Below are 12329 nucleotides of genomic sequence, written 5' to 3'. Positions count from 1 at the left end.
CACACACACACCCCCTCCCCGCTGCCTGCAGCAGGCAAGGCACAGGCAAGGCACAGAAAAATCATCCCGAAGGGATGGTGCGGGGGCAGCGCTTAGCCCTGCCCAGCGGCTAGTGGAGATTTGGGGCTGGAAAGGGGGGAGCCCATATCCCTTCCCCCCCCCCCCCGCATACTGGGGTTAAAGCCGGGAAGGAAGCGGGTGGGAAGCGAGGAGCTCGTCCTTGGTGGTGGCATCTCCCACCCGTGCCCGCTGCAGCACCCATCCAAGCCCCCCCACCCAGCAGAGCCCCATACGGGGGTGGTATGGGTGCAGGAGGGGGAGGGTACTGGGACCGTGGGTTAAACCAGGCATCTTCCCAAACTGCTTCCAGCACGACAAAGGGGGAAAACAAGCCGGCGGCGACGCGGACCACAGGGGATGCGTACGCGAGGATGAGCTGGGGCTGGGAGCAATTACAGGCATTTGCGAGCAGCTTTCCCATCCCTGCGCTCACCAAAAAGCCGGAGAGGGGAGGCAGGAGCCTCGCTGGCACGTCCTGTGCAAGGATAACGCCCTGCCTGCGAGCTGCCTGCATCTCCATCGTTGATGGAGCCGGGGCTCATCCTTACCCCAAGCGAAATGGGAGGTTGGTGCAAACCCGGCAGCCGTGACCTAGTGATGGGAATGATTCCAGCCCCAAACACGAGGCTCCTGAGCCTCACCATCCCCAGCACATGATGCTTGGACCCTGCAGCGACTCCAGCCCCTCAAAGCTTCCATCAAAACGGCTCCAGATGTGCAGCATGGACCTGGTATGGGCTCACGTCGTTGTCCCCAAGGAGCTGAAAGCGGGGCGCGGAGGCGATGCCTGCCTTGGTTTGCAGCCACCGCTGCAAGCGGTGGCTGCAAACCAAGGCAGGCATCGCCTCCGCGCCCCGCTTCTGCTGGATCCCATATTTTTCTCCCCTGGATGGCATGGAAAACCCTCCCGAACACCTCTGCAGAGGCAGCAGAAACGTGGTCCCATGCCCACAGCCAGACCCAGTTCTCTGAGCTCCTACACAGGGGAGCATCGCCCTAAGGTACCGCTGCACCATACAGGGAGGACCCAGGCTCAGCCCTTACCCGCGAGGATGAAGACTCCGACGAGGATGAGGAAGACGAGGAGGTAGAGTCCCACCACGGCGTACTTCAGTGCCGCCAAGGAGCCCAGCCGGCTGCAGCGTCCTGCTGCCTTCATCCTCTGCCCGGGACCTGGGGGACAGAGCGGGGTGTCAGGGAGAGCATCGTGCACCCAGTCTGCCTGGGCTCCGTCTCCCACCGGGAGAAAATATTGCAAATAGAATTTCGGCAATGCCTCGTGGGTGCAGGCACAGCTCTGCATGCCCCAGTGTCGATCCACACGGTTTTCCCCGAGTCGGGACCATCGATGCTGGCACAAGCCCATGCTCCCAAGTAAAGGCTCCCACGCAGCCGGGACACCATCAGCAATGCAGTAGGCAGGGGCAGGCCTGATCCTGCCCACGCTCGTGCTGTGGGTCTGGGCTGGAGGCAGGCAGCCCAGTTTGAGCGTGCAAACATCTCCCCTCCTGCACGGGCAGAGCTGGGGTGCAAAGGGCCTGGTGGGGATCCCAGGTAGGAAAAAATCAGCATCACCCACCCTTGCTGAGCCGTCACCCCTCCAGCTCCCACCCTTCGTCCCCATCCCCTGCCTGCAGCCCTGGGACTCTCCCTGCCAGGCAGGAGGCAGGCAGCAATAAGGGGATGGAGGAAGATAGGACAAGGGGTGATGGGCTTAAACTAAAAGAGGGGAGATTCAGACTAGATAGAAGGAAGAAATTGTTTACGCTGAGGGTGGTGAGGCACTGGCACAGGTTGCCCAGAGAGGTGGGAGATGCCCCATCCCTGGAAACATTCCAGGTCAGGTTGGACGGGGCTCTGAGCAACCTGATCGAGTTGAAGGTCATGGAATCACAGAATGGTTTGGGTTGGAAGGGACCTTCAAGATCATCTAGTTCCAACCCCCCTGCCATGGGCAGGGACACCTTCCACTAGACCAGCTTGCTCAAAGCCCCATCCAACCCGGCCTTGAACACTTCCAGGGATGGGGCATCCACAGCCTCTCTGGGCAACCTGTGCCAGTGCCTCACCACCCTCACAGGGAAGAACTTCTTCCTTACATCTTTAGATTAGATCTCCCTGCTCATTGCAGGGGGGTTGGACTAGGTGACCTTTAGAGGTCCCTTCCAACCCAAACCATTTCTAAGATTCTAAGATGCCTGGATCCTGACATCCCTGCCAGCTTCTGCTTGCCCAAACCTGCACTAGCTGTGATCCAGCTCCTCTTCGACGCTGCCACAAGCCCTGAGCAGCAAGAGCTGTGCGCGAAGGAGGTGGGGTTTTATGAATAAAATAGCCGGGAGGAAAATGCAAGGAAAGACGAGGAAAGGCTCCTGTGCCGTGAACTCAGCGGCAGGGAAAAGTCATCTTGTTTTGGGCTTTGCACATGTTCCAAGCTCGAGCTCGTGTTCAAATCTGGGCCAGGTCGTGGTCTTAGGTGGGAGCCAGAGCCTGATGTGGCTACAGACCCCGCAGCCCTCTGCCCCCAGCCCCAAGGCTGCAGTAATGCTTCAGCCTGACGCCTTGGCTCTCTGGGTGACCCCGTGCTGCTGGGACGGGGTGCCGGGCGTTGGGTGCCTGCATTTTGGCGTTGGACTCTTGCAGAAGCACAAGGTTTCTGAGAGCAGCCGTGAACCAGCAACTTCATGCCAGGTCAGCAAGCGCCGCCCGGTTTTGCCCCTTGCCAGATCTGAGATGTCTCCAAGGAGACACCAACAAAAGGTGGAGGAAGAGTCCGAAACTCCCACCCCCTTGACATTTGGGTGGCTCTGTCCCGTTGCTTTCTGCCCTTTAAGCTCCCAGGCCCAGCGTAGCACCGAACCAGAGCCTGCATCAACCCAGCAGAAAGGGTGACGCACCGCAGCCCCAAAGCCAAACCTCCTGGGGAGGAGACCACGCTCATCCATGGCCATGAGCAATGCTCACCTCCAGCTGAGACCTTCCCTGCTGGGCTTTGAGACCTCACCCCATCCCATCCCCATCCGTGGGGCAGGAGCTGTGGGACCAAGCTGGCCCTTGGGGTGCCAGAGATGGAGAGGAGGTACAACGGGTTGGGGGTGTCCCTAGCCTGGCAAGGACCCTTCCCCGCTGCACCCTCACCCTTCCCCAGCTGATGGTCCACGTGTCTGTCCTGCTGGAGGACAGGGAGGTTTGCAAAAGCCTCCAGCCAGCAAAGGGTTACGCTGGGTGTATCGCTTACCTCAGCCCCGTTTTGGGGCTCCGAAATGATAAAGTGCTGAGGTCAGGCTCACTGACACCCGGAGGGGATCCCGCGGGGATGTGGGGTGCTCGAGGCGCCCCAGCTCAGGTGCGAAAGGCGGTGCCTCTCCTCCGGGACCCCTCCATCTGCTATTCATTACCCGCACGCGGTTCCCATTTGCCGTCACTGGCCAAACAGATGGAGCCGAGGGTTTCAGAACGAGGAAAGCTGCAATATTTTTCTGACATTAACACTTATATCAGGTCCTGGGAGACTCCAGGAGGAGCTGGCCCTGGGCCCTGAACCACCCACTCCTCTTTGCTGCTCTCGGAAGAGCAGGAGGGACCGCAGCTGCGTAAGCAGGGTTTTCACAACAGCCTGCTCCGAGGAGCCCACGGGCGGGCTCCGGCCAGTAACCAAGGGGAAAAGCAAATATTTCTTCCCCCTGCCCATGCCCAGGGGAGCTGGAGCTGTGGCCCGCCCGGTCAGTGGGGTTGCAGAAGGTGGGAGGCTGAAAGCAGCCAGGACTTGTCATCCCCCAAGCCCTGGGGGGTGTCCGGGGCTGCTGTCCTGGGGGTCCTGGCAAGCAGCAGGCTGCAGCACTGGTCCTCAGCCCCACACGGAGCATTTTCACAAGCCCGGGAGGGACTTGAGTGGTTCCATCCTCACGATGAAGCTCTCGGGGTTGTCCTTGACCCTGCCCTGTGCGGCTGCGGACCAGGCACAGCCCCACAAGCCTCGCTCCAGCAACCTCTCCCATGGGAATGGGGTTCCTTGGAGGGCCAGCTCTGCATCGGGGTGAGTTATGGATGAGCAGATTTGCCCTGAGAGAGCCAGGACAACCTGCCACAAAACTACCAAAGCCAGGGAGATACCCTGAACCCTCCCTGCCATTGCCCCACGCCAGGGCAAGGTCTCTGCTGGGAATGGTGGCCTCAGTCATGGAGGACACCAACTCTTCCCTCCCATCTCTTCCAGCATCGCTCCCTCCAGGTTCCACCACCCCCCCCCGCCACGTTTGCAGCGTGGCAGAGCATGGGGACAGCCCCTGGGCAGGATCTGCCCCTCTCTCTGCTGCAGGAAGGTGGGATGGGTGCTGGATTTTACCAGCCGACAGCAGGAAGGTCGGCAGAGGCAGGAGCAGACATGCTGCTGAGAGCAGGGGGACCCTTGCGGGTGACATCAAGTTTGGGGAATGACATCAAGTTTGGGGAATGACATCAAGATTAATGATTGGGGAATGACATCAAGACTCAGCTTTCTCCATCATGGGAAATCCACCCTCTGAATCCAGAGCTGTCCCCATCCCGGGGGCTGGAGGGCAGGAAAAGACGCCCACGCAGCAACATCACATCTCCTCTTGCAAAGACCACCATGAGCCATGTGCACCCTGCAAGCATCCAGAAGCAATTTGTCCGGGGCTGGGTGTTCCTGGCTCACTCAGTGCCTGGCTGCAGCCCAGCCTGGCACAGGGGCTGCCCTCTGGAAGCGCCCAGGGCTCTCCATCGTACCCTGGGGATGTCCCACGTGCCTAAAACTGGGAAGGTGAGTCCCCCATCACCCCGATCCCATGCTTGTGGTGGGGGACAGCAGTGTTGGGAAGCCTGCTCAGAACAAGATGAGTTTCCCCAGCAGCCCCACAGGTCTCCAAGCAAAGCTGCCAGCAAAGGGGACCTCTCATCTCTGCTTGAGCACCCAACTCTGCCACCCTGGCCTCTCCCACCCGGGCTGCAAGGGCCTCGGGAAAAATTCATCAGGGCTGTTTGCCTGGGGACCAAGCGTGGATCTGGTGAAACATGGACAGCATTTCCTGAGGCAAGAGTGAAGGAAAAGAGCTCAGCAAGTCCACAGTGAAGATAGAGGCCAGCTAAGATGTGCAGGAGATACAAGCAGGTCCCGCTGTGTCCTGCTGCACAGCCCTGGTGCTGCCATCCCCACTGCAAGGCATCTCTGGACAAGACCGCATGCGAGAGAGCCAGAGGCTTGGAGGAGAAAAAAAAAAAACCACAAACCAAAAACCACCAAAATCAACCTTTAGCAAGCAAAGTGACTTTCCTTGGAGCACAACCCTGGTCAGTGGCAGAACTGAATGAGATCCTGGGCACCCTGAGAGGCCCATGGTGCCCTGGGTCTGTCATCCCCCCGTCAGACCAGAAAGGGGGGGGACAGGCGAGGAGGCACAGAAACCCCCTTGCAATGGGATTCCCTGAGTGTTTCTCCCAGTGAGGCCATGCCAGCAGGAGAGGAGAAGTTTCCTGCTCCGGTTGAGGCACACACCTTGATCATGGTGCTACTTCCACCATGGCACCCTCACCCTGGGCACCTCTCCATCCCGGGGCAGGGGTTGCTCCCTCTGCTCCGGTGCCCTGGGACCCGCGGCTGGAGCTGAGCACCTAACTCAGGCCAGACACCTTTGCCTGTGTGGGACCAAATTGCTCAGCTTCTTCCTGAGCAAGCCAAGCTCCCCTGTCCCCCCCATGCAGAAGCTCTCCAGGTTTCTGCCACCAGGTTCAAAGCCCCCCCTCCCCGACCCCAGACCGAGCCGCACGTAGAGCCCATACTCACCGTCCTCGCAGAGATTCAGTTTGGAGAGGTTCCTTCCCTCGAAGGGCTCCTCGAAGATGGAGCCGTTCTCCCTCTCATTGAAGGTGTGAAGGTACATGGCCTTGTTCTCCATCCTCCTGCTGCTGGTGGAGCAGAACAGGCACATGAGATGGTGCTTGGTGGCTATGGCATATCCTGACATGGCAGGGGCCCGATCCTGGCTAATCCTGTACCCTGCATGGCTCTGGCACCATGGTCCAGTGCAACGTGGTGTGGGCTGGTGCTGGGGAGGCGGACCTGGTGCCACGGGTTGGCAAAGCTCTCGCTTGGCAAAGCTGACCACCGCATCTCAGCCTGCGGTTTCTTGCCTTGCCCATGGCCCGGGCTGGGCTTGTCAGTGCCCCAAACGAGAGCCAGACCGCCTCAGGGAATGCAGGGAGAAGCCGGTGGGCAAGCTCAGCAGGACCGCAGGTCCACCACCAGCTAGTCCTGCCTGCGGCCTTGCAGCTTGGTGAAATCCTCACCGCCAACACAGACCCCTTGCTCGTTGGCCAAGGAGGAGCTCCTACCTCCCACCCCTGCTTGACCACATTCCCTGCAGATGTCCAGCCTTGGCGTCTGCTCCGGGCATGCCCTGGATATCTGTCCCTCCCCAGGGCTGGCGAGATGGGGGCTCAGTGCATGCATGCAAGCCCCCCAGGACCTATTTCACCCCTAGAGCTTGGGGTACCCCTGCACCCACACCACCTCGAGATAACCCAGCACCCCGACCGTGAGCCAAGCCTGCTCTCCCCACGGGCCTGATCCTGCTGTCACTGCCTCTCTGGTGAGGAGGCTTGAGTTGGGCTGGTCCCAGGGACAGGTCCGTGCCCGCAGGGAATACCGTGGGCCCTGGGGGAGGCTGGGCCTCCTCTGCCACCGAAGTTTCATCACAGCACCCGGCCGGGGAGGAATCAGCCCCCAGCAGGGCTCTGGTGTGGAAGGAGTTAAAATCACCCACTAAGTGGGACCTGCTGAGCACTCCCAAACTCATCCCGTGCACCCCTGCGACTCCCCCAGCTCCAGCCACCCCTCGCTGTCAGCACATGGGTGCCGTGCTCTGTGGGGACCCCCAGCTCCTGCTACACCCCCCCCCCCCAGCTAAAACCAGCCCCGCTGGGAGCAGGCTGGGCAGGGACCTCCCTGGCCGGGAGCAGCATCGCCAGCCCCTGGTCCCACTCCCACGGGGGAGACATCACCCGTGTAACCCCGGGGCGGGGGGGGGGGAGGTCGCAGCACCGTGGAGTCAGACTTCACTCCCCCCTCCTGTATGTCAGGGCTGGGGGCGCAGCGGCAGGGCCCGTGGGTGCCGGTTCCCCACGCAGGGATGCTCGGGGAGACACCAGCCCCCCCGCGCCCACCCCACGCGGGGGGGTGGGGGGGTGTCCATCCCCGCATCCCATCCCGCTCCCCTCTCCCGGAGCTGCGTGTCCCCTTTCTCCCCGCTCCCCGCCGCGACGCCGCTCACCTGCTGGGGGGACCCACGCGGGAGCGAGTTTCCCGTGGGCCCTTCCCTCGCCTTCTCGCTCAGTCCCCGGGCTGCGCCATGGTGGCCGGGACAAGGGGGCGAGGACAGCAAGGGGAGCCCCCGACCTCACCGCCAGCTCCCCACGGGCGCAGAGGGGCCGCCGCTCCCCGCCAGCCTCCCATGGGTGGGGGGGGGTGTCCCCGGGGGTGGGTGATGCGCGGAGCCGGTGGGGCGGCTGCGGAGCCGGGAGGCTGTGAGCAAGGACCGCTCGGCCGGGAGGGTTTTGTAGGCGGGGAACGGGAGGGAGGGGGGGCCGGGCTCCCCACGCCCCCCCCCCCACCCCCCCCTCCCCTCCGGGGCCGCCCCCGCCGCCCATTCGCCGGCCTCGGGCCGCCCCGGCCGCGGGGAGCCGGGCAGGGGCAGGGGGAGCCGGGGCCGGAGCATCCCCCGGGGGAACGGGGCCGGAGCATCCCCCGGGGGAACGGGGCAGGAGCATCCCCCGGGGGAACCGAGGCCGGAGCATCCCCCGGGGGAACGGGGCAGGAGCAGCCCCCGGGGAGCCGGGGCAGGAGCATCCCCCGGGGGAACAGGAGCCGGAGCATCCGCGGGGGAACGGGGCAGGAGCAGCCCCCGGGGAGCCGGGCAGGGGCAGGGGGAGCCGGGACGGAGCATCCCCCGGGTGCGCTCGGCTTCACGGGTGTCGGGGGGGGGGGGGGTGGGGTGTGGAGTTTCCCTTTGGAAAACCCCCTGGGGCAGGAGGTGGGTGCATGGGGCGGTCCGTGTCCCAGCTCCAGTGGGTCTCCATGCCTTCCGCTCTCCCTTCGCTGCCCAGTTCCCTACCAGCTCAGCGCACGGCGGGCAGGAGCAATGGCAGCCCCCGAAGAAGGGAGAGGTGCTTGTTCCCCGCTGCACCTACGGGGAAACTGAGGCACAGAGGACCAGAGGGAAATATACTCTCGACCTTGGTGTGGGCCGTACAGAGTGGTGCAAGACGTGCACCCACTATGGTCAATCTCTGGGAGGGGGCAAGGTGGGGAAGAAGCTTTAATGTGCTGCTGCAAGTCCCTCACTGTCTTTGGGGTGCTGCCCGCTCCCCACTGCAGCCGGCAGCTAACCCAGGCCACTCGGGCTCATAGCCCGGTCCCCAGGACCCCGTGTCCCTACACCTTCCCTGGTCCTGGAGCAGAGCAAAGCACCCTCCAACATCTCTACAGGGTCGGGGGGACTGGCTTGGCCTGGTGGCACGATCAGGAGGGTGACTGGTGTCCCGTTGGGGTGGGTGTGCCTGGCTGTACCGCTGCCTTTCTGGCAATGGTGCCAGAGCGAGCACTGGGCTGACTGGGACAGTGGGGTCACTGCTGGCTCGTGTCTGGTTCACCACCCGTAAGGATGACGGGGCCAGGAGAGCTGAGCACGCTGCATCACGCGATGAGCCACTCGGTCCCCCAGATGCCACCAGACAGGCGATGGCAACACACCTTTTAGGAGGCCACAAACATACTGGGACCATGACCTAGACCTGGAGAAAGGATGGCAAGACCTGGGGGGAGAAGGGCAAGCGCTCCTTGCCCAGGGGCATGTCCAGCCCGTGGTGCCATCCTGAGGACACACATTGCCTCTTCCATCACGAAGAAAGATCTCCAGGGGTACAACCACACGGCAGCAGGTCCCCTCCCAGCACGGTGCAATGCGAGTCCGTGGCAGCTGCCTCTCGCAGCCACCCCTGACCAAAACTTCACCTTGGGACACCTACCAAGGACACCCCAAAGGTCTGGGGCAAGGAAAAGACAACACACTCCAGGTCTGAACAGCTTGGGGTAGGGCTCTCACTGCTGAGCTGCCTTTCCTCTCGGAAAGGCCAAAAGCATTATCAAAGCGTGCTTCGTTCAGACCTGGCCAAACATCTGCAAACGTTGCCCCAACGAAACCGAAGCTGCAGCAAATAAAGGCAATTATTGTAGAGTATTCCCAAGGTTTCATCTTAATACAAAACACCCGACCAAGCAGTCCGGTTACTTCTTTTGCATTAAAAAAAAACCCAACCCAACCCAGTCACGTGTAATCCAAAAAGGTTAATATTTTATTAGATTTCAGGTAATTTCTAGCAGAGTTGCACTTTTGCATCTTTAGAGCCTTCTCTGTTTATATGCCACGCAATAAATTTGCCGTTCGACGGTTCTGGGTTTGATTCAGGCGTAGGTTGAGTCTCAGTCTGCTGGCTTCTACTGGAAAACTGAAATGCGTGAGGAAAAAAGGGATTTGCCTTTATAAGAGTATAAAAACTATGCACAAGCTGCAACTAACTTTTAGTATAAATGCAGTTAAACTCATACACATCATCTATCGTCCCTATTTCCTAAAAGATGTTCAACAAAGCAGCTGAGGCACCTCCAGTGCTCACCGGACAAGGCCAGCATGGGGAAAAGCCCCTTCACGAGGGGCTGGCAGATGTGACATGGGACCTACAAGAGATCCACACCCTCCTGGGTCCTTACGAGCCCGCGTTTAAGCTACTGAATCTAACCCGTAACATCTCTAAAATTCCCACTCGCATGACGGTCAACACAGAAAAGCAATGAGCTGATTGGTTAAAAGCAATTAAGGATAAAAGCCAAAAAAAAAAAAAATTGATAAAAAAAAAAGCAAAGAAACACTCTTCTTGCAGGTCTTTTTGGTCAGTCCATCTGTCACAGGGATTTCGGCAAAACCTGGATTTCTTGGCATTCCTTCTGGAAAACTGCAAGGAGAAGAGCAAAATGAAACAGATGATTGAGTTGTTGGCCTCTTTTTTCGTAGAAGGGGAAGAAAATGATAACGTGTTCGGTAGAAATGAATGGGAACACACAAGTATGCTCAGCGGTCGCGGACCCCAGCTGTTTATTTCGGAATATACGGTGGGAAAAGACACACAGCACCCCAAGTCTGTCCCCAAGCCCTCTCCCACCCACCACACTGGCCCCAGAGAGGAGAATTTGGACCATGCCTGGCAGCACCCCAACCAGTTGGTCCCGAGGATGAAAGGTGAGGCTGAGCATGTTGGAAAAGTCCTTCTCCAGCATCTTAATGATATGCCTCTGCTATCGCAGAGGACGACAGCGTCAGACGTCAGGTGACAGAGCCATGAAGCTCCAGGAACTCCCAGTTTGCACTATTATCTGCTGGGACTGCCAAGGTTGTGACGCTAGTGATGGCAGCTTTGACCTGGGCATACCCAAAAAACCTGCTGGGGAAGCATCAAAACTGATCTTCCAGACCCAAAGCAGATGAGGAGTTTATTAGGTGAGCCTATATCCCACCTAGGTGTCCATCATCTCCCATCAAGCCAGCATGCCAGATCTTTGGCCAGCGTAAAGGAACTTCACTCAAACAACTGTGATGAGTCTTGGCGTGTGTGATCACAGCCTGAATCCATCAGGTTTCAACACACAAGAATGATCTGAATGGCCAGACATGAGGTCTAAGAGCTCACATGAGGTCAGAAAGCAAGAAAGGAAGGGACCAAGCTAGGAAATTACTACCCAGAAAACTATAATTTTGCTTCCTAAGTAAGAAAACGGCAAAGCTCGCTTTGGGGACAACCAGGGAATTGAATCCAAACAAAAATCAGCTGAAGCCGATCAAGAGCTCATTTTCTCATTGACATTTCCAAAGACCGTCACATTTAGAACATTGCGGAACAACCTGCGTCTTGCGCAATCACTCTGTCATCTTAGTCGCTACATCCCACGCGGTCCATAAAATTTCACCGAGCATTAGAAGTGCTCTGCAGTGACCACCAGTCCAGCCATTAATTTGTCTGTCACGCTTTCTGGATTGACAACAGCAGGTTTTGAAGCGTCACTTCCCGTCAGACCCTAGAACTGGCTGTTCGTCGTCTCCTTTGCTTTTTCAAACATCTCCCTCCCACCTCAATGTCATGTTCCAGATGGGTTTTTTTAATCCGCTCGCATGTCTCCTTCCCGCTTATCCGAGCAACCCCTCTTGCAACGATGGGAAACATCAACGTGCTGTTGTTGATGCTAAAGCCATGCTGCCCGAGAACTGGCCAGTGGCAGGTTTTCACCTGCCAATCCCCCTCTTCCCAAACTGCTTTTGCCAACCTAAAAAATTCCTTTATTCAACAGCAAAACCTTCATGTTACCTCCTTCCAGTTCCCCTCCAGCTTTCCCCAGTAGCCTTTGACAAGGTCTCTGCTCCCCAACCCCACATGCTGCTCTCTCTGTACCGGGGATGAAAAGCCTCCAGTTGACCCACAAGAGAAGCATGATGAGTTTACGTGGTTTGACGATCAAGGGATGGGACAACAGTGTCAACAAGACAAGGGATTTATGCAGTAAGTTTTGGAACTCACACATTTTCTCTGGAAGTAAGGTTGTGACCCGCTGAACACGTCACCCAAAGGCACAAATTTACACATCCTTCTTCAGCCAGTGAAACTAAAGGCTTCTGTAGCTAGACTCCACGCAAGAGCTGGGAAAACATGTCCCAGGGCCAGACAGCGAACTCACAGTGGCAGACGCAGGATCAGATGGAGAACCTGTCCTACCTTCGTAACAAGGTGCTTTGGATGGACAACACAAGGGACTCATAGACACTCTTCTTTTTCGAAAGAATTTCTCTTTCAGGGGCTTTCATGATGATGTTTGTCTGCAGGAATTGACGTCAAGTGTTTACCAGCATCTCTCCAAAGCCTCCTTTGCCAGCAGAATCCAAACAAACACTTCCAAGCCCAGGAGCAGGCGGAGCACACCATGCGGTTACGCAGAATTAAGATAGTAAAATTGAGAGATGTTGGGCTGCATCTACGCTGCTAAAGCCACTCACTGGAGCAGTGATCTCTGGCCAACAGGCCAAATAGTGCACAGGGATTCAGGATGCTCCCTCTCCACCCTGCCAGGGCACACTGGTGGTGTCCCCATGGCCAGCGGGCAGAGATTTGTGTGCATACGTGTCATTTTTCCAGTTCCAAGTGCCCATAAT

The 12329-nt window shown here is 58.6% G+C and overlaps 1 protein-coding gene across 1 annotated transcript in view; it reads right to left on the bottom strand.

Annotated features, from left to right (window-relative positions):
- SCARA5 (scavenger receptor class A member 5) overlaps nt 1-7556 on the bottom strand; it is a 38607-nt gene extending 31051 nt beyond the window's left edge. The window contains exons 1-3 of the mRNA XM_050895135.1: nt 7350-7556; nt 5864-5985; nt 1105-1233 (exon numbers count right to left, since the gene is read on the bottom strand). Of these exons, the coding sequence (XP_050751092.1) occupies nt 1105-1233; nt 5864-5975 (241 nt within the window). The 5' untranslated portion in view covers nt 5976-5985; nt 7350-7556. The remainder of the gene's footprint in view (nt 1-1104; nt 1234-5863; nt 5986-7349) is intronic.
- Between the last annotated feature and the right edge of the window lie 4773 nt (nt 7557-12329).

This window comes from Gymnogyps californianus, chromosome 3 (assembly GCF_018139145.2).
Source record: "Gymnogyps californianus isolate 813 chromosome 3, ASM1813914v2, whole genome shotgun sequence".
Classification (NCBI taxonomy): Eukaryota; Metazoa; Chordata; class Aves; order Accipitriformes; family Cathartidae; genus Gymnogyps; species Gymnogyps californianus.
This window is presented reverse-complemented; position numbering and strand designations above follow the sequence as displayed.